A 22603-nucleotide genomic window follows, 5' to 3' on the forward strand; every position below is an offset into this window, starting at 1 on the left:
TGAAAAGCCACCCAAACTATCATTGATACTTAACTCATTCAGTGCCACTGGACGTCTAAGACGTCCGTTGATATAAGCCCCGAGTGCCACTGGACGTCTAAGACGTCCACATTTTTTTTTTTTTCAATGTTCAGAACCCAAGATACGATGATTTGAAGATTTGCTGCTCCATTCACTCTTTGTTTAACTTCTTACTGAAAAAGGCTGTATCTCGGCTCCTAAGCACTTTTTTCTACAATGAATTTTGGCTGTGGCACTCAGAGCCAAAATTCCATTAATAAGCTGGGCACTGAATGAGTTAAGCAACATATACAACAAGCAATCTTTTCAATTGATTCCTTTTAAGGTCCCGTATGATTTCTCTCCCCTCTCTTCCTCCTGGTGTCAGGTGGCGGGGCGTCTCCACGTGGAGGTGGTGAGAGTGGCGGGAGGCTTTGATGATGGCATGGCTGGAGGAGAGGACGAGAACAGCCCCGACGGAGAGATGCAGGACCGCAAACTGGTCTGCATGGTAGGAGACACACACACACACACACACACACACACACACACACACACACACACAAACCAAAAGCACCATTCTTCACCGCACGCAGTGGTGTAAAGTAACTAAGTACATTTACTCAAGTACTGTACTTAAGTACACTTTTGAGGTATTTATACTTTACTTGAGTATTTCCAATTTCCAATACTTTTACTTCTACTCCACTACATCTCAGAGGCAAATATTGTACTTTTACTCCACTACAATTGCTTGAAAACTTTAGTTACATAGTTACTTTGCATATATACATATATTACATTATAAAACATACATGAACCACTTCAGCCCTATTTTATACAGAGGCTATTTGAAAATAGCCGATCTACAAGCTCACAACGCGTCGCAATGCGACGCGTTGTGAGCTTGTAGATCTGCTATTCTGCTAGATCTGCTATCAAACATTTTCGTACTTTTACTTTTGGTACTTTAAGTATATTTTGATGCCAATACTTTTGTACTTTTACTCAAGTAACATTTTTAACACAGGCCTTTTACTTGTAACAGAGTACTTCTACATAGTGATATTGATACTTTTACTTAAGTAAAAAGTCGTAGTACTTTTTCCACCACTGCAATACAGCTGCTAATGTTGAGTTGTCTTCAATGTTGTCTCCCGTCCAGATTAAGATCCTCCAGGCCACAGGTCTTCCCCAGTACCTGTCCAACTTTGTCTTCTGTCAGTACTCCTTCTGGGACCAGCCGGAGCCCATCATAGTGGCCCCTGAGGTGGACCCCTCCGCCTCCTCCCCCAGCAGTAAAGACCCTCACTGTATGGTGGTGTTTGACAGCTGTAAGGTGAGAGGTCACTAGGTCTCTCTAGGGCCCAGCTGATATCCACAATTATATACCGCGATATCGCAGAAATATCGCAATATTCTATACTATGGAATGTCTTTGTGTCCTTCTAGGAGCTGGCAGTGACAGTAACAGAGGAGCTGATTGAGTACCTGACAGAGGGAGCAGTGGCCATCGAAGTGTACGGTCACAGACAGGCTGATCCTGGGAGAAATCCTGCTCTGTGGGACCTCAGTATCATCCAGGCCAAGACACGTACACTGAGGGACAGGTACGCGCGCGCGCTCGCATACACACACACACACACACACACACACACACACACACACACACACACACACACACACACACACACACACACGCCTGTGGTCACCGACACACAAATGCACATATGCAGTATATTCTGTAAGATTGTGAGTGTTCATTTATTGACTTACTTTGAGAAAGAACAAATGGATGAGTGAACCCTGAGGATTTTACTTTGCACACCAAACCTTTGTGGGTTTTCAGGATCAGACACCAACACTTAATAAAGTGTTGAGTAAAATGGAGAGACGCTTAAACAGGTTAAGAGTCAGATATTATATTTATCCCTCCTTGAATTAGGGGTGATACAAACCCAGTTGTCCGAGAACGAGACGCATCTAAAATATGTCACATATAATTTAAAACACAATAAAACAATATCCTTTAAAATCACTAACAATATAATTAAGAGTGAAAGAAATAAGATAACGTGACTATAGTAAAAGCTAGGTGGAATGCCATTGTTAAAATAGTTACTTGCACAGTAAGTAGAACGGGTACCGTCCAGTACGTACTGGTTTAACATGATAAATATTCTAGTATGAAAGTATTTATATGTTAGACTGCATAGCATTGCCATGATACATTACACAGGTTTATAATGAGGTTTATAACACAAACGTTACGTGACAGTAGTTTTAGATGTGTTCTTTATCTTTTGATAAGAGGACGGCTATAAACCAATTTCTTGATAATAAATAAAGATAATAAAGATAATAAATAAAGGTCAACGTGCAAAGAAATGAACTGAATACACCACATCCAAAACATCAGATTTGAATTCTCAAATTTGGTTCATTTACTGTATGCCTGGATTTTTATACACCCAAAACCTCCAATCTAATCACAAGATTCAAGATGCATCTTAATGTCCGCTGTACAAGAGAATCCACTGAAATGTGAGGCTGACATCGTGTCCCCCTGCAGGTGGAGCGAGGTAACGCGGCGCCTCGAGTTGTGGATTCAAATCCTGGAGATCAATGAGAATGGAGACTTTGTTCCTGTGGAGGTCGTACCTGCTAGAGACGTCCGCACTGGAGGCATTTTTCAACTACGACAGGTTTGTGTGTGTGTTCATAAACTTTAGCCACAAACAGACATTTGGTTACCACAGAGCAGCGCTACTACGCGTGAATGAATGTGTGTAATCGTATGAACGTTACAAACCTCCTGTGTTGTGACACGGAACAGAGCGCAGCAGCGAGCAAACGGACATCACCCGACTATGAGCGCTTAGTAAAATCACCGTTTCAGTTGAAAACGTTTTCACCTTTTAGGTGAAAGGGTTATCACCTAAAATGGTAGCGCGCAGCCACCTTTTACAGGTCCATTTGGTTACAATTGTACACTCTCAGAATTAAATACCGGAAAGGTACTTTTTTTTCTTTTCTTTTTCCTTTATTTATTTAGGGAAGCCCATTGAGAGCAAGCTCTCTTTTTCAAGGACGCCCTGATAACAACATATACAATACATACATAATGAGAAACAATAACAAACATTTGAATCACAGTACAATGTCACAGATGCAAATAAACATAGTGTTACATGAAACAGGTGCAGTCACTATGTAGTGTGGCCTCAAGAAGCACCTGAATGTCTCTATTGAGACCAATCGCACCAGTTTCAGAGAGTCCTGAAGTTTGTTCCATTTGTGTGGAGCACAATACATGAAAGCAGTCTTTCCTTGTTCACTGCTCTTACGAGGACTGGTATATCTAATGTGTGTTTGTGAACGTGTTGAATGTCCAGTAACCTAAAAGGAAGTTTACCACACAAGGCCTTATAAATAAATAACATACAATGTTGCTCTCTACGAACTGCGAGAGATGGCCAACCCACTTTATCATATAAAATACAGTGATGGGTGAGATAATCATCGCCAGTAATAAAATGCAAAGCACTGTGGTAGACTGCTTCCAGAGGCTTCTGTGTGGAGAGTGAAGCATGCATATACAGTACAGTATATCCCCATAGTCAAATACAGACATTATTACAGATTGAACAATAGTCTTTCTGCTGGTAAAAGAAAAACAGGATTTGGTTAAACATTTAAATAGGTTAACAAGATATTTAAATGTTTGTCTTCCTCTCAAACCGTGCAGGGTCAGTCCCGTCGTATTCAGGTGGAGGTGCGTTCGGTGCAGGACTCTGGGACCATGCCCCTCATATCAGAGGTGTTGCTGGCCGTGTCTGTGGGCTGTGTGGAGATCAGACAGTCCAGAAACAACCAGAGCAAACCCATAGAACCCGCAGGGCCACAGGAAGCGGACGACATGGACAGCTACCAGGTCAGAGGGACACTCATGATGTGGATGCCTTCTTTCATTCAGAGGGAAATTAGTCGGACATGTCTACTGTTACGCAGCCTGTTAATCTGTACTTTACACGTGTGTGTGTGTGTGTGTGTGTGTGTGGTAGGAGCGTGACTTGGAGCGTTTGAGACGGCAGTGGCTGGAAGCTCTCACCAAGAGACAAGAATACCTAGACGAACATTTACAGACCCTGGTCAGCAAGACAGGTAACGCATACACACACACACACACACACACACACACACACACACACACACACACACCATAGATCAGTGTTTCCGAAACACAGGGTCGCGGACCTGTTTTTATGTTGTTGTTTTTTATAATAATAATAATACAAAGTTAATTCTTTCCAAAATAACATACATAGCAGATACAAGCTCACAGCGTGTCCCGATGTGACGCATTATGTATGAGCTTATAGATCTGCTATTTTGCATGTGTATTAGGAGTGTGAATATAAAGTGTATTATAGGAGCACATAGAACATGACTTGTCTCGTTCCATCGTGTTGTGATGCTGTGCAGAAAAGACAGAGGACGATGTGGAGAGAGAAGCTCAGTTATTGGAGTGGCGTCTGACGCTGACGGAGGAGAGAAACGCCGTCATGGTTCCCTCTGCAGGCAGCGGGATCCCTGGAGCTCCTGCTGAGTGGTAACACTTTGTCTGTATATCTGTATGCGTGCACAGCTAGATTCACAGTGCTGGTTTAAGCATGTGAACCCTAGCGTCCCCATTCTGAGCATGTAATAAGCATGCGAAAATAGGTTATCTACAAGCTCACGAAGCGACCCGTGTGGTTAAACCTGAGAGTGTATGAATTTGTACACTGTCAGAGTTAAATTAACACTGAGGATTTTACTGTGTGCACAGTGTTAGTTTAACTCTGAAAGTGTAAAGATAAAGTTAAACTCACACTCTGGATTTTACTGTGTGTGTTTAATGTTTGTATCTAATTGATGGTACCATTTTCCTGTGGTTAGGGGATAACACTTTTCATTAATAATTGATGACAGAGTTTATAAGTATGCCAATACCCCATCATTGTAAATAATGTGGAGGGTTAAAGCTTTTACATGTGTTACATTAAGGTGACTATTCTAATAACCCAGTTTACATAGTTTGGTTATTAGTAATCTGGTTTCTGTAGCTTTGGTTTTATTCAATATATAAATAATAATAATATATAAATGGAAAGACTGAGCAATTGTGTGTGTGTGTGTGTGTGTGTGTGTGTGTGTGTGTGTGTGTGTGTGTGTGTGTGTGTGTGTGTGTGTCTGTCTGTCTGTCTGTCTGTCTGTCTGTCTGTCTGTCTGTCTGTCTGTCTGTCTGTCTGTCTGTCTGTCTGTCTGTCTGTCTGTCTGTCTGTAGGGTTCCTCTCCCGGGGATGGAGACCCACACCCCTGTTCTCTTCCTGGACCTCAGTGGTAGGCCTGCCCTCCCCATCAGCATTGTTTCCCTATTCAGTAACTTTGGTGTAAAAGTACTCTACTGCCACAACTACTGATAATGATGCAATAATGTCATTTCTCTCCCAGCTGATGACCTGGGTTCTCAGGATCAGTTTGAGGTGCCTGAGGCCGGGGGATGGGATGCCACTCTGAGCGGAGAGGATGAGGATGACTTCTTTGACCTGCAGATAGTCAAACACTATGACGGAGAGGTTAGGAAGGCTGTGTGTGTGTGTGTGTGTTTGTTACTAGTGAGGGTCAAATGTCCCAACTATATTAGAATTTGAGAAATGTTCCTGGTCCTCACCATAAAAATGTGTTTTGAATAAATTATCAAAAAATGTGCCGCGCATATTTCACATCAAACTATTAACTTGGTAATGCCTCATTTGTGTAGAACATTTACACCTTGATTTTAAATGTATTGCGTTGCTTTATTGCCTGGTTATATTGGTGTTCTGTGTGGATGTTCTCATAACACAAACAGCAGTTTAAATGAAAGTGAATTAATCACACGAAATAAATGGTGCCAGGTGTGTACAGACCTTTTAGGCTTACAAACAGGAAAAGATTCAGGTGGGAAGTTTGCGCCGTATTGCGAACTAGTGAACTAGTAGATCTGCTATTTTTGGTACATGACACCGGTGTACAACTGGGTATAAGTCAGGCTTTAGGGTTAGAGATAAAAATGCTGATGTCTTCACAAGTAGATGAATACAAACGCGTGTGTGCGTGTGCATTGTGCATGCTCGAGTGTGTACGGTAGTTTACAAGGGTCTAAAGATTCTATTATGACTTGCTGCCACTTCTTCAGTGTTGATTTCGTCGACTAAAACTATGATGAAAAATGTTCGTCGACTACCTTTTTTCACTGCCCAAAACGAAATTAAAATGAAATTAAAACGAAAATTGTCAAATATATTGACAATTTCGTCAACAAATAAAAACTAGACTAAAATGTTAGTGAGGGACTAGTGGAGAAGAGATCCAGTAGAACTATAAGACATGTCATTTTATGTTTGGTTGCGCTCGGGTGTTGCGCTCTGAAAATAGCAGATCTACAAGCTCACAACGCGTTGCACGGCGACGCGTTGTGAGCTTTTAGATCGGCTATTTTCAGCATGCAACCAAGTGTAAAATCAGCCATTATGACGCCATCAAGGCGACTAAATCAATTGTAGATTTAGTCGACTATAACATATGATATTTAGTCGACTAAAACTAGACAAAAACTAAAACTTTTCAGATGACTAAAATATGACTAAAACTAAATCAAAATGTGCTGTCAAAATCAACACCGCACTTCTTCATCATCATCCCTCGCTCCCTCTGCAGGTGAAAGCGGAAGCGTCTTGGGATTCAACCGTCCACGAGTGCCCGCAGCTGAGCCGCGGGGGTGCGTGGCTGGAGCAGCGCGTCTACCTGACGGTACGGTCGGTCGTGCAGCTCAGCCACCCGGCCGACATGCAGCTGGTGCTGCGCAAGCGCATCTGCGTCAACCTCAACCCGGGACGGCAGGGCTTCGCGCAGAACTTCCTGAGGAGGATGTCCACCCGCAGCACCATCCCCGGGTGCGGGGTCACCTTCGAGGTGGTCTCCAACATCCCCGGGGTGAGGCTTTGAACCAGGGAATAGAGCAGGGGTGATGCAACTTTGATGATGGAGAGGGCCACTATATTTCCACACTCACTCCACAGAGGGCCTCATTGCATAATACTGTCTCGCCGTATTTTAACTCGCCATTCTATGTCACACAAAAGTAGAAAAAATAGCCGATCTACAAGCTCAAAACGTGTCGCGCCGCGATACGTTTTGAGCTTGTAGATCTGCTATTTTTTAATTGGAATCCAGATTTTTTTTTTGCTATTTTTTTATTGGAATCCTGAAAAGTAACATCTTTATTTTATTTCAAATGCATATAGTTATACTTAATTATGTTAACTTTATGAACTTAAATACAAATACATTGGACATAAAAAAGACAATAGAATTTTAATACTAGTCATTAACCCATTTAGACCTGAGGCCGATTCTAAAAACGCCTTCTAAAACCTAATCTAAGATTTCTGAAAATGTTCAAATTCTTACTAAAAAATTGTATACAACATGATGTTGCTATATGTATAGCAACAACTAATGAGACACAGAGGTGGCTCCCGGATTCAAAGGTATAACAACGTATAGGTGGCAGCAGGTCTAAATGGGTTAAGCTACTAATATAGACTAAAGTAATTAAAGCGGGTCATGTTTGCAAGAAGTTGGTGTATATGCTGTTTCAGCTAAGTTATGTGTGCTAATAACACAATGTGGATTCAAACAGTGCATGTGTCTTGTCAATGTGCGTGCTAGTGCTATGGAGATGCGCTTTATGAGCACCCTCCCACTCATAAAGCGCAGTGTGTGTGTGTGTGTGTGTGTGTGTGTGTGTGTGTGTGTGTGTGTGTGTGTGTGTGTGTGTGGACACGGGCCCTAAATGAAAGTCCTTTATGAAAGTTTGCAGCGTCTTTATGTTTTGCCGCTGTCTCTGTCTCTGCCGGTGTGTGTGTGTGTGTGTGTGTGTAAGCCAAGTTAGTGTAGCCAGCCGCTAGAGATCCCATAGCCTGCGGGGCTGTAACCATGACGACAGATCCCATAGCCTGATCTATGAAGCTCCGGTGTTTTCACCAAAGCGCTAATAAGCAGCTTACATTTTGGGGAAGTGAAAAACGGCCTTCCTCACAGTCTGCATTATGCAGAGGTCAATGCCTGTGTGCAAGTTGAGATCAGTTGCCCAACCCACTGAGGAGAACCATGCGGAACAGAGTGGCTGACTGACGGACAGAGGTTTCCTTTAATATGTACTGTAGGATGCTGAATACTAGAAACAAACATGATGTAAGTGATGTACAACCATGTGTATTAATTTTCAGCATGTCAAACAAAGTAGGTCTTGTGATAACTCTGAAATCTCTACTAGACCTCTTAACCCATTAAGACCTGAAGCCGATTCTACACTATATGGTGCTCAATCTTTTTCATCTCAAGGACCCCCAAAATTATATGTATTTGGCTGCGGACCCCCACCTCAAAATATTTTGTTCCAGGTGGTCCCAGAAGCAAAGATTTGAGTTAAAAATATATACCATATTCAAAGATTTACACACATTTTCACGATTTTTCCAAAAATAGCAGATCTACAAGCTCGTATATCTGCTATTTTTGAATTGCCCAAAGTGTAAAATAATGCTTTTTAGCTCAAATCTAAAAATGACACAGATGCGTTCCAGGTCTTAATGGGTTAAGATCACTGTGTCTTGTCCAAGTTTTGTACAGTAGTGTAGTGTGTTAATATTAATGAAATGTGCTGGTTCCGTTTCTTTTTTTGCTGTCAGGATGCCCAGTGTTCCGAGGACCGGGAGATGCTAGCCAGGCAGGCTGCCAGCGCAGAGAACCCCAAGTCAGCAGACAGCCAAGTGGCCATAGAGAAATACCTCCGCAGTGTTCTGGCTGTTGAGAATATACTGACACTGGACAGACTGCGACAGGTCAGAAGACACACACACACACACACACACACACACACACACACACACACACAGACACACACACACACACACACACACTCACACTCACACACTCAGGTTAACAGAGATATAGTTAGACATGCAGATCTACTGACAGACAAATAGACAGTCAACAAACACTGTCCTGCCCATAGAGAGTATACTCACACTGTTTGTGTGTGTGTGTGTGTGTGTGTGTGTGTGTGTGTGTGTGTGTGTGTGTGTGTGTGTGTGTGTGTGTGTGTGTGTGTGTGTTTCAGGAAGTGGCTGTAAAGGAGCACCTGGCAGGCAGAGGGAAAGGAAACCGGCGCAGTCTGAGCTCTCCTAGCGTCCACCGGGTAAATATTTCTCTGTTACTGAAGCAGTCTGTAGTAAGACTGCACTATATATACATACCTACATGCGCGCACGCACGCACGCACGCACACACACACACACACACACACACACACACACGCACACACACACACACACACACACACACACACACACACACACACAGTATATGTAAAGGTATGACTCTCCAGTATCATTATTGGTTGTTTGAGCAGCAGGCTCCAAGATGTGCTCATTAACCTGTGAGACAGAGGGAGGGAAGTGGAATAACAGTTGGTTCATACACATAGCAGTGATAAAACTACTCAAGTCACTGCCCATCTTTCGCCGCAGGCTGAAAACCCACCTCTTCAGGAAACACTACGCTTCCTCTTCGCCTTGCCTACGTGGTTGTTAACTAGTTGTACAAACTCTTGTTTTATTGGATCTTGTTTATTCGTTACACTTATTTGTTTTAGCTCTTGCTCATTTGATTTTCCTATTTGTCTCATCTGTTTATGAAAGTAGGTAGCTGATATATTGCACTTTTACTTTAGCGCTAGGTATACTCTTGGTTGCTTCTTGTATTAGAAGAGAATGCACTTAATACTTCTGGTGACTAGTAGTTTCGTTCCCTACCTATGTTGAATGCACTTCTTGTAAGTCGCTTTGGATAAAAGCGTCTGCTAAATTACTGTAATGTAATGTAACACAGCCATTGTGTTCTTCAGTATGGAATGACCCCTGTCCATGCGTGTGGCTTGAAGGTGACAGTGCTTACGTTTAATACATTGTCCGGATTGTGGCCACATTGTCCACTGAGATCCAAATTCGGTTCAAGCCAGACCACCTTGGCAAGTGGTCGGACTCATTGGATCACAATAAATGCAAAATCCAAGAAATGACAACGTACTGTACCTACAGTTAAACCGCCATGAAACATGACCGGACACCGCAGCTGTAAGACGATAGGCTGCCTCGTTGGCTGCTGGTGTAACATTTGACATTGCGTTTTCTGTCCTCAGCTGTCAGGAAGTAGACAGGACCTGGCCTCAAACTGCATGCTGGACGATAATAAGGTAAAACAAACACACACACACACACACACACGCCTGTGGTCACCGGCACACAATTGACATACAGTATATAGTATGCACACTATTATAATACATCATACACATACACAGTGTGATCCAGAGGGTATACACGTACACACTCCAGTTTATCCTTTCTTCTCTAAGTTGAACTGAACTTCTCTTGTGTCTCTTTTGTCAGAGTCGTTGGGAGAGTCAGCAGGACATCTTCATGCCGTCTCAGTACTACCGCAGCCTCCCTCGTCCATCTCCTTCCTCCTCGCCCACGCCCACTCCCAGCCAGACTCCACCCCCCAGCGCCTCCACCACCACCTCCCCTCAGAGCCAGGACCCCGAGCAAGGTATGCTGCTGCAACACGACCTCTTGAACCCATCCATCCCTCCCTCCTTGGCTTCTCACAGTCTGCCTGTGCTCTGTTCACTTCACTTCACTAAAATGCAGTTCAATTCAGTATAAGTCAGTTCAATTCAATTCAGCATAGTTCACTTTGATTCTATTATATTTAAAGTAAATAATTTACCCAGCAAATCATTGAATTTATAAATCAAATGCTAATAGTAATTATTATTTCATTGCTGTCCGGCAGAAACCAGCTAACTCCATTTTGTCGCTTTTGCATTTTTTTCCATAAATCAGGGCCATTGAACACCCTTTACGTCTGTGTGTTGGTAAAACAAATATTGAACCAATGAAAAGCATTAAAAAGCGCTTCTGACAAAACCAGCTAACTCCATTGGATCCTCAAACTTTCTGCTAAACCAGCTAACTCCACCGGGGTTAGCTGGTTTTGCTGACTCCAGGCTCCACCCCCTTTTGACCTCCAACCTCATTGTGAGCTTGGATTCAGCTGTTCTTATCAATGATGAACAAAACCTCCTAACTCCACTTTTTTCATTTCCTGTAAAATGAACATTTTGGAGTTAGCTGGTTTCTGCCGGACAGCAGAGATTTCCTTTCACTAGTCACTGGTTCTCGTGTCTGAGGCTATACACATAAACACAGTACACACACACACACACACACACACACACACCTATTTTACTATCCTCGTCTCCACTCCCTTCTTTCCTGAGAGAAGCAGTGTTTATTGTACCCCTCCTACGACTCCCTCTCTCCTTCCTTTTCTTTCTTCTGCTGTGACCATCCATCTTCCTTTCCTCCCTTCCACGCCTCCATTTTTTCTAAACTCTTTAAGTAACCCTGCATTATTTCACTCTCTCACCTCTTTTTTCTTTATTTTTTCTTTTTGAGAAATGCCACACCTCCTACCAACCTATCCCTCCTAATCTTTCCGATTGAAAACAGCCTCTCTCCCTCCTTCTTTGTCTCCTCTCCTTATCCCTCTTTTCCACTGAGTTTGATCCGTCTATTTCTCTGCTCTGACCTCAGCTTAACTTTGACCACTCAGCCGTTCCTTCTCCACTTCCTGCTTACAGGATGTACTTCCTGCTTTATCCATGGCCTCCTTTCTACACCGGGTATTAAAGTGCATCCTGGATGAATGGATTGTAATCAAGATAATGTAATAATGAATGAAGTTCAGTTGTATTAGTGTACAACACAAACAGAGAAAATTAAAAGCATCTCACATTGTCATTTCTGTTAGGACTATGTAGATTATAACTTTTATTATTACTGTTACAATGAGAGCAGATATCTCACCATCACAATCGTTTCAAGGAATCCACACAGAACACTTAACACGGATTTAAAACAGCTACAGTATTAGAAATATACTTGTGTTGCTGTCGTTTTGTCGCATCAATAGTCCAGAATTCAATGCTGGCCTCAAAAGGTGTTGCCAGCACGGACACGATCATTAAATGATAACACTGTGTCACAAAATAACTCCTGGAATACGTTGAAGATCATGGATTGATGATTACTGAATTTAACATACCTGACTTTGCTCCGTACTTGGTCTGCTCTTGTTTGCTTCCCCACCAAATCTCTTCGCCAGTAATAGTACATCTATAAGCTAGCAACGTCAGGCGTGGTGAGCTTGTATTATCGGCTATTTCTGGCGATTGTTACCCCCAGAAGTGGTTAAAGGATGTAAATATTAGGATGTGCAGTACTGTCTGTCTGATTTCAAACTGTGAAAGATCTGCTTTCAAACAGGATGCATTTTGATACAAAGTTTATATTATATCTGGATATGAGATCCATATTGATGTCAGGGGAAAACGGAGCCCGTGAGTCCACCTTAAGTCTTGTGTAAATCATTCATGTGTTTTAACTGGTTTTAGAACAATGTGTTTTAACTACTATTAATTTTTCTCTTCAACGTTATTCTCATCTGTTCTATACGTACATTTTCCCTCTTTAAACTATTGTCTCATAGTAATGCAATTTCTGTGTGCATCACAATTCAATTCAGTGTGGCATCTGGGAAATATCTGCTTGTTTCTCTCATTTATTAGGAATTAATCATTTTTATGATTAATTTGTAATTTTGTAATCCATTGAATATAAATGTTTGGTTTTAAATAATTGTGATCGTCTGTGCCTGTGACCAGCTGCTGTCTTTATTCCTCTTAGTCTAGTGGGTGTCTGCATTTGTTTTGTTTAGTTTTTGGCATTTCTTGGGCTTGCTTTCAATTTCCTGTCTTAATCTTTCACACTTAATCTACTTTCCACACCTCCTTCTCCTGATTCTTCTTTCCCTCCTGCTGTTCCTTCCTCTTCCTCCTCTGCTTGTCCTCTGTCACTCGTCCTTCCGTCCCACCCCGTCCCTCTCTCAGGTCGTTCAGGGTTAGCTGCTTCTTATCTTTCAGTCAAAGCGCTGGTACCCCAGATGCCCAAACTCCTCAAGTCTCTGTTTCCGGCTCGCGATGACAAGAAGGACCTGAGGCCTTCACCCCACGCTCCGCAGGTGAGCTTTATATCTTCACACATGTTTGAAGACAAGGGCTTCAAACCAGGCTGCTCCTACAACTCGCACTCTGGAGGCCACTGTACACAGTAAAATCCTCAGTGTTCATTTTACTCTGTGTACAAATGCAGCCAATTGCAGGTCCGTTTGGTTCTATTTGTACACTCTCTGAGTAACAAATGGATACATTAACACTGAGGAGTTTACTGTGTATTTATTTTAAAAGTTGCTGACACACAGCAGACCTCAAGCAATGTTTCAGAGCACTCAACACAAGTTGTTGATCAAAGTAGTGCAAAGACATTAACTTCTTGTGACCCCATCTAGCACATGCCTCGAATTATGACATCATCTGGAGGGGATGACAGCAGAGTCAGAACGGAGACGGTAGGAGAACATCCTCACTCTTTTTCCTCCCTCCTCTCTCAACCGTGTCTCTCTTGCTCGCTCTTATTTCGTCTCTTTTCCTTTCTCTACCTCTCTGTCACTCTTCTCCAGCTATTGCTTTAACTCTCTCTCTTTTAAAGTTCATGTCAAGGTGTTATTTACTGCCAGTTTCTTGTTAAAACAATGTTTTGAATGCATGGTCACTGTCAGAAGACTTTCTAAATGAGCTCAACATGAGAATAAAAAAGTCTGTATTGTTCTGCATGCATCTCCCTGTCCTGAATGTGTCTCTCTCCCTCTGTGTCTGTGTGACGGCCATCGCCACGGCCCACCCATAGGTCCCTATGCTAGGGCGGAGCATCGTCGCAGCCCCGCCCGCCAAAGACAGGTGGGCCGAGTCTCCCGAAGCCCCTCCTCCTTCTCTTCCCGTGCATGACCCGCATGACGCCACGCCCCTCAGCCCCCTCAGCCAATCGTCCAGCGGCTACTTCTCCACTAGCGTGTCCACGGCCACCCTCTCCGACGGCGTGGCCGGCAGTGTTGAGCCCGCCTCCCTCCACCCTTCCTCCTCCTGCTCCTCTCTCCTCCTCTCCTACCCGCTCGACACCGCTGGGGGGGCGAAGGCCGCGGAGACGTTACCCACAATCCCCCAGCAGCCCCAGACACAGCAGCAGGGCGCTGACAGGAACGGTGTTGTTGCCTCTCCTCAGTACGATGCAAAAATGGCGGCCAATCACAATGCCGTGGCCACGGGGAAGTCCCTCTCTGAACAGAGGCTGGTGAACTCTGGAGGCGGAAGAGGAGGAGAGAGCTTAGAGAGGCTGGAGATCCTGGACGACGAGGAGCGTTGCCGCGATTATGTGCTGCCGGATTGGCTGGCGGAAGGGGCCTCCGTCACTGTGGGGACCAATAAGGCAGGGACAGTGCGCTACGTGGGGACCACAGAGTTTGCTGAGGGGATGTGGGTTGGAGTGGAGCTGGACACACCCGCAGGTCTGTACAGTTTAATGCTACATTCACACCACATACTGTATGTCAGTCGACATTACAGCACACTCTGGAGGTCGGGAGCTAGGATAAAGAACGTCAACGTCTGCTAGTGGACACTCGCTGTGGAATTAATACTTAACATTACTGCCAACCTTTTTCCAAAGCAGACCGTGGTTTGTTGGTTTGATTCTTGATCTGGAGGTTTCAATTCCTTTTCAGTACGAAATGAAAATCAAAGTGCACAAACTTGAACTTGCTTGAGATAGGTTAACCCAACACACTAAATATCATTATGCATTTTAAAGCACAGATTTATTAAAAACATCTGAAAATAGTCCCTGGATAAAAATGCGCAGTTATTATTATTTAGCCAACATTTACTCCGTTATTCAGGTAAGTTCAGTAACATTTTAATAACTTACTTAAAATGTAAACAAACAAGCATCTAAAAATAAAGCCATTAAAGCTGCAATCAGTAACTTTCATGTCCTGCCCAGGATGCGAACCCCAAACCCCAGAATTTCTTCTGCTGAGCTAATATTGTTATAATATAGTATGTTTGAGCTGCATGTGTTCAGTAGTAAATAGTACATTTATATATACAAAGCACTTAACAAGGTGCATTACATTCACCTATTCACACACCGATGGCAGAGGATACCATGTAAGGCACCAACCTGCTCATCTGGAGCACTTAGGGGTTCAGTGGCTTGCTCAAGGATACTTAGACACTAACCCAGGGGGAGCCGGGAATCGAACCGGCAACCTTCCAATTCCAAAGTGACTATACCTCCCAAGCCACTGCCGCCTTGGTGTTTTGAGCTTCATGAAATACAACCTTGGCGACCGGTAGTGGTCCTACCCGACCACAGGATATAAACGTCTAAATAGAAGAGCTGATAGACCAACTACCACCACAGTTGTATTAATTATATGGCATTAACAGGCTCTACCATACAGAATAGTCAAAATAACATTATCTACTTAAAAATAGCAGAACTGCAAGCTCATAGCGTGGCTCATAGAGTGCTGCGCTATGAGCTTGTAGATCTGTTTTTGGTTTTTTTTATCCTGAAAATGTGTGCAAATCTTTGAATACATATATTTTTAAAGCGAACATTTTTAACTCAAATCTTTGCTTCTGGGGGGATTCTACAAATGTCTTATAAATCATTTTTTTAAAACAAAGTTTTTCATGTCAAGGACCATCCAAAAGGATACTGTATGTATTTGTCCGCGGACCCCCCCCATCTCAAAATATTTAGTTCCAGGGACCTCCAGAAGCAAAGATTTTAGTTGAAAAATGAATGTATGTATGTGTGCACGCTGGGGTGTATAATAAGCATGTGGACATGCACGCATGTACTGAACTGTCCTAACACCACATGTCCCCATCTCTCTCTCTGCACCGACCCCCCCCCCCCCCCCCCCCCCCCCCCCCCCTCCATCCACCCTGACTCCCTCCCTCCAGGTAAGAACGACGGCTCGGTAGGGGGTCATCAGTACTTCCGCTGTAACATGGGCTATGGTGTGTTGGTGCGTCCCGACCGGCTGTCCCGCCGGGACCGCTCCCGATGGAACGGAGAGAACCGACGCAGCGGAGGAGACTTCTGCCCCCCCGTTCCCGTCCTGAGGGGAGGGGGCGGGGACGGCATTGGGGCGACACGCCGCGGAGAGAACCGCAAGTCCTGGAACAGCTGAGAGGGAGAGCGACAACATCCCAGCACACCCCCTTTGTCCCCTGTCTCCCCTTGGACCAAGGGGCCGGATGGGACACATTTGACTCCGCAGATGGACCCCTTGGTCTCAATAGAACCCCGACTGACTCCTCCCCGTCCCCTATCTATGCAACAGGCTCGCTGATTTCTGAATACTGCCCGCCTGGGCACGTGCCCCCACCCGCTTCTCTGGTGGGACAAAGTATTACATCCAGTACATCCGTTCAGTGAATGGAAGTCAGTGGAATGACTCATCCGGTTCTTTTGAGAACGAGTGGAATTAAGTGGGATAGACTTGTACACAGTACATGGAAATCAGTGGTTTGTGCTGAGCAAATGCTTCAACTAGAAGCCTATTTATCGTGAAGGGGATGTATTGCAGGCAATGTGTGGCGTGGAAGGAATATTTATAGCAAATGCAACCCGAGGGAGAGAATGGGCTCCATGAATAGAAGTCCCCATGGGAAAGGACTGCTCAGAGTGGACGCAAGTCAATGGGAAGTCTGAGTGTTATTATTTCTGTGAGTTTCATTGGTCGTGGATTGGACGTGCCCCCCCCCCCCCCTTTGCCAGTGGAGCAACCAGACTTAAATCCCCTACCCCACCCCTCCTCCACTACTGCGCTGCTGGTCTGGATGACACGACTCAGTTACTTCCTCAACCAACATGCCATCACTTCCCAGGCTTCGCCTGTTGGTTTATTATCTTACTGTAAGAGGGAACAAAAGCCTATGAGTGAACCTCCTCCTCCTCCTCTTAGTGAACTCTTATCGACCCCCCCCCCCCCCACCCCCCAGTATTCTGAACCGGTCCATTTTGCGGACTGATATCAGACTAGTTTTGTGCGAGTCATCCCTCCTACCCGCCCGCTCTCTTTTTTTTTTTTCATTTGAAATGATCACAATTCTTCCAGAATGTGCCTTCATCAAGCAATGAATTTGTTTTGGGTTTTCCTCTTTATATTTTTATTTCCCCTTCTAAGTGTTCTTTTTGAATGAGCCCTTGTGCCCCTGGGGGTCTGGTCATGAGAATGCCTTGTGGAAAGTGTGAGGTGATCTCAGGAACTGTTTTAGGGGAAGATGGATTATGGATGGATGGTTTGCAGGTATGTGTGTATGTATGCCTCAGTGCATGTGTGTATTTACGTATGTATATTCTGTATGCCTCAGTATGAGTAAGTGTTGCAACTGTGCAATCATTCTTATGTTTTGAATTTTGACAGGAATTACACATGTGTCGACTTGGTGTCGTGAGTGGGAGGCGTCTTTATTGGACAAAGCCATTCTGGGAGACGGATGTTTATAATGGGAGTATTTTGTGAGGAAGATATTGCACTGGAGAAGACTGTATTGCATCCATAGTGGTATGGCGGAACCCATCTATGGTGGACGGAGCAGACATAGAAAAAAGTGACAATGGTTCATTGTTATCCACTAAGGTCGTCGCACACACACAGTAAAATACTGTTTTCATTTTACTCTATCTTTAAGTAATTTTATTAACCCTCACGGGTCCATTTTTATACTCAGGAGTTGAATGAACACTCTGGATTTTACTGTGAAGTGATGGAATTTCTTGAACCAATTGCAGTAAGCTTCTCATTGTGCTGAAGCCTTAAAAAAATATATATATATATTTTAACCACAGCAGTCTAATTTTAAAGATGAAACTGTCTGAGAGAAAAGCCTGTATACAGTATTTGAACTTGGGGTCACAGTGGTGAAGGAATTCATATTTTATATTATAATATAATATAAGAGACATTTTGTGGAGAAAATGCACTTGCATTGTCTCGCACAGCAACCATGACACTGACAAAACCTTTATTCGACACACATGCCACTGACATTTTGAACCATTTAAGTGCACCTTCCCTCTAAGTATTAAGAGATTAAACCTTTTAAAGAAACATTTGAACCACAAAACAGGTTTTTAACTGATCCAAACAAATGTGGTGAAAGTCCCAATCATTGCTGAAACATACAAAAGTACAAACTACTGCCAATAATTTGTTACATTTATCCACAACTCCTAAAGTATTTGTCATGGTCAGCGGCTGTACTGTATACTGTCTTGGTTCAAGAAATACAAGTGCACCTCCACTATCAAAAAAAGACCATGTTGCCGTAGGTATTTGTGGTAGCAGATTGGGACATTGCCAATTTACAAAAGCAATAATGGGGAATTTCAGCTATAGTTTGTACACTCCACCAGTTGCGTTGTGAGGTAACCAAACATGGTCTGGACATATGTTTTTATTGTATAAAAGTAAACTTGCTGGTTAAACATTGAAAATGGAAGGTGAAGTTAGTAGACCATGGACTGAAATGTTTGTCCCGCCTGCTTCATGGGCTGTTATGTTGGCTCTGTGGTGCTGAGTATGTGTAACTGGCGAAATAAGGAAAGTGAGCGTAATGTTAAGTGCTTCTGGTGGTGTATTTTTATACCTAAGTGTAGAACAAAGTGTTTTCTATGCATTTTAGCCAAGTTTTTATGCTTTGGTTATGAGGTTTTATGATGATTAATGAAGTTGTCTCACCAAGTGAGTAAAAAGAGGTTATGTGAGTGCTATGTGAAGAGGAAGATGGATCTATTTTTAGTGCTATATTATTTAGGGATATGCATATACCGCTTGGTGCATGTAAAAATGATATCACATCCACAGTAGCTAGGATAGGCTGTTATTAGTTTGGATGCAAGGATTTAAACACTATCCTGTCTATCCCTGTTGATACTCAAAAGTTCTGTTAAAGCTACATTTACATGGCAAAGTTGAGATATGAAAATGAATGACCCAAATGTGCTCAGAATGAGGATCTGTAACTATACCCTGATCATGTACATCATTCATTGGATGTAAACGCTAGTGCAGAATCATCTGCATATAACTGTTTTTTGCTATTCCTTTTATCTTTCTTCACATCACTTTTATCCTGTGAAAATCGATAAAGCATTGTTTAAGCAATTCAAGAAATGTTGCACATAATGATTTAATGGAAATTGTTGCTGCTATGAGTGCTGTATTTGTACCTTTCAGGAGATCATTTACAGTATTTAACTGTTATGACCATCTCAGATTAATTTGAGTCAGCAGAGCTTGTTTATATAAAAAAAAAAAAGAATGTTAAATTGTACTAATTTAAGACAATGTAAAGTGAAAATTGCAGACTTTACAAAATAGGGATTAGTTAAAATCTTTGATAATATCACCAAAAGAATGGTGAAAAATTATGTAATTTGCTCATTTTTGACTCGTTCGCTTCCAGCCTAGCATTCAAAGTTGTATTTAAAAGTAATTTGATTGCTTTATTCTAAGTTTCCCTAATAGTGCAAAGTCAAATTTCAACCTATTTGATTATTTTGTTTGAAGGCCAATATTGTTAATGTGAAGAAAATATATTCCTAAATGAGGCACTTTGTGATTTGAGTCAGGTAATAGAGGTGGTAAAGCATGTTTTGGAATTTACCAACCGACAGATGCTGGGTATGAGAAAACAAGTTGGCAGTACAGTACCACTTACTTTTGTTATACTGCAACTATACTATACAATTGAAATCATTGAAAGATTAGGAAAAGAAAAATATTGGTCTCTCACACTGGGTTGTCAGGTTCAACTTATCCAATTACATGTGAGAAAATCTATTTATAAAGACAAGAGCGCCAATGTTGTTACATTAAAAACAACAAAAGGTATTGGGGAGGGGACTTAAGAATGAACATCTAGGTTGAACAATGGTTGCAAAATCCAGTACGGCTGCTATTGGCTCGACACCCTCAGGAGGGGAGGAGGAAGGTGATATCAAAACATTTTAGTGTCTTGTTGTTATTATGGCCTTAATGGCCAGGAACTGGCAGGTTTATAGGTTGGACGTTTGGTAGATTGGGGGTTGGTTGTTAAGTTGGTTAGAAATTGGGTTGATTGATCCATGGCTGTTTGATTTGAAGTACCAAGTGTTGGTGGTGGTTAGGTTGAATGGAGGTTGGGTTGGACGTTGTGAGGTTTTGAAGATGACTGGGTTGATTGCTGGCAGTTCTATTGGTTGGTTAATGTTGTCATATCGTGGTTCATATTTGTATGTGGTAATTGAAGGAGGGGAACTGTGTGTGTGTGTGTGTGTGTGTGTGTGTGTGTGTGTGTGTGTGTGTGTGTGTGTGTGTGTGTGTGTGTGTGTGTGTGTGTACCTGCTCTGGATTTACTTGTCTCCTGATGCTTTTGCCAGGGTAGGAAAATACCACCGGTCTGTCAAATGCTGGTAAATGTGCTCTAATTCTCTATTCTAAAAATGTAGTTATCTAGAAACATTATTTACCGGCAATTTTGGTTTGGGGGAACTTTGGGGATCCTGTTTTCTTAAAAAGTCAGAACCCAAGGTTCCATGTGGACTGTATAACAACCAAAAAAAAAACGAAACGGTTGAGGATTTTCCTCCCCTGGTGTGTTGTCATGGAGACCTTTTTGAGTGTTGAGATCACTTCAGGCTTTTAAATCTTTCTTTTATGTTGTGCCTCAAAAGCAGTTGTGTTTATTCATCATTCATACGCTGTCCCATATCCATGTTCAGTGGTGGAAGAAGTATTCAATTTTTTTTTACCCAAGCAAAAGTAGCAATACCACAATTCAGAAATACTCTGTTACAACTAAAAGTCCTGTACTCAAAACTTTACTTGAGTAACAGTACAAAAGTATTTGCCAAATGTGCAGTACAGTACCAAAGTAAAAGTACTAACTCAGAATTTGTCAACATTTTAGGAAAATAGCCTATTAAATTCCAATTTTCATTTTGTAATTGCCTAAGTATCACATAGGGTGTACTTGGTTAATGTATGTATTTTTTATAATCTAAATCTGCAAGTAACTAAAGCTGTGAAATAATTGTAGTGGAGTGTAAAGTACAATATTTTCCTCTGAGATGTATAGGGGAGTAAAAGTATAAAGTATTAAATATGTAAGTACTCAAATAAAAGTACCTCAAAATTGTACTGAAGTATAGTACTTGAGTATGTGTACTTTCCACCACTGTCCATGTGTCAAGTAATACGCACACGAGACTAGAGCTAAGAGCTGGTGAAGACAATTTCCCAAAACAATTTATATATGTCCATTTGGGGGGAGGGGGGGGACATTATATACGGTATATACTATTACATATATAGGATCCTGTCTGTAAAGGTGTTATCATTTTTTCAACCCAAGAATTTATTTTTATTTTGTAACTGAAGTGTTTTATGGTGGAGATCTCTCTTTTTATGGGGGAGGGGGGGGGGGGGGTGCTCTCTCAAAATGTTACCACATTTCATCAACGGTGTAAATGCAGGTGTGAAAGTCAAAGGAGGTTTCCAAATATAATTATGTTTTAGATTAGACCCCAAACTACGTCGTCTTTATGGAATATGGATAGATGTGCTCTGTCCAGTAAAGCAGTGGTTCTCAACCTGTGGGTCGGGATTTTGAGGGGGTCATCAGATGACAGTGAAGTGACAATTTAAGGACTTTTTAATACCTACGAGAAAAAGACCATTACTGCATCAAAAGCAAAAAAAAAAACAAAACAAACGATGCTGTAAAAACTGGTCAAACATTGTTGGCGTTGTGAGCTTGTAGATCTGCTATTTTCACAATATGTATCAGTGGAACCGAGTCAAACTAAATCGAATGCCTCAACTCCTACATTCCAACTGCTTATCTGGGTGGGAGGGTCCCCAGTTTAAATATGATTATTCTGGGGGGTCACGGCCTGAAAAGGTTGAGAACCACTGCAGTAAACCAGTGTCCACCAGGAACCTCTTTTTACACAATAACATCCTCAGTGTTCATTTAACTCTTAAGAGTTTACAAATGAGGATTTTACTGTGCACTGGCCAGCAGATGCATGTCGGACCCACATAAAAGCTCAATTGAAGTGCTGCACTTTTGGCAAACGTTTTTAACAGCTGGCGCCCCCCAAAAATGACTAAGCCATAATCGCTGTCGGGAACACACAGCTAAAAACAAGACAGCTCAGTGAGGAGAGGTTACTGGCTGGCAGAAATATACATGATATGGAAATTATATACGTATATTCATACTACAAAAAACACCATCCACTTCAGCACATGGAGTACTGTAATCACCCATCATTTATATCGCATTATCCAGAAATGTAGTCGGGTGGTCGGATGGTGTGAGCTGATGTTTAGGGTGTACCAGTCATGGTGGCTGGGAGACAAGAAACCGATTAGATTCCAACCTTATTGAGCAGCCTGCACAATTGGAACCATCCATTGTCATTTC

At 42.4% G+C, this 22603-nt stretch overlaps 1 protein-coding gene across 1 annotated transcript in view; it reads left to right on the forward strand.

Moving 5' to 3' along the window:
• The window catches only part of kif13ba (kinesin family member 13Ba), an 85806-nt gene extending 65581 nt beyond the window's left edge, over window positions 1-20225 (forward strand). The window contains exons 22-39 of the mRNA XM_084042852.1: window positions 389-511; window positions 1166-1339; window positions 1453-1610; window positions 2573-2705; window positions 3749-3934; window positions 4065-4164; window positions 4486-4612; window positions 5330-5385; window positions 5497-5621; window positions 6745-7020; window positions 8781-8933; window positions 9212-9289; window positions 10292-10345; window positions 10542-10701; window positions 13106-13236; window positions 13564-13623; window positions 13962-14616; window positions 16085-20225. Coding sequence (XP_083898978.1) covers window positions 389-511; window positions 1166-1339; window positions 1453-1610; window positions 2573-2705; window positions 3749-3934; window positions 4065-4164; window positions 4486-4612; window positions 5330-5385; window positions 5497-5621; window positions 6745-7020; window positions 8781-8933; window positions 9212-9289; window positions 10292-10345; window positions 10542-10701; window positions 13106-13236; window positions 13564-13623; window positions 13962-14616; window positions 16085-16314 — 2979 coding nt within the window. The 3' untranslated portion in view covers window positions 16315-20225. The remainder of the gene's footprint in view (window positions 1-388; window positions 512-1165; window positions 1340-1452; window positions 1611-2572; window positions 2706-3748; window positions 3935-4064; window positions 4165-4485; window positions 4613-5329; window positions 5386-5496; window positions 5622-6744; window positions 7021-8780; window positions 8934-9211; window positions 9290-10291; window positions 10346-10541; window positions 10702-13105; window positions 13237-13563; window positions 13624-13961; window positions 14617-16084) is intronic.
• Window positions 20226-22603: the final 2378 nt, after the last annotated feature.

This window comes from Gymnoscopelus microlampas, assembly GCF_963454915.1.
Source record: "Gymnoscopelus microlampas genome assembly, chromosome: 1".
Lineage (NCBI taxonomy): Eukaryota > Metazoa > Chordata > Actinopteri > Myctophiformes > Myctophidae > Gymnoscopelus > Gymnoscopelus microlampas.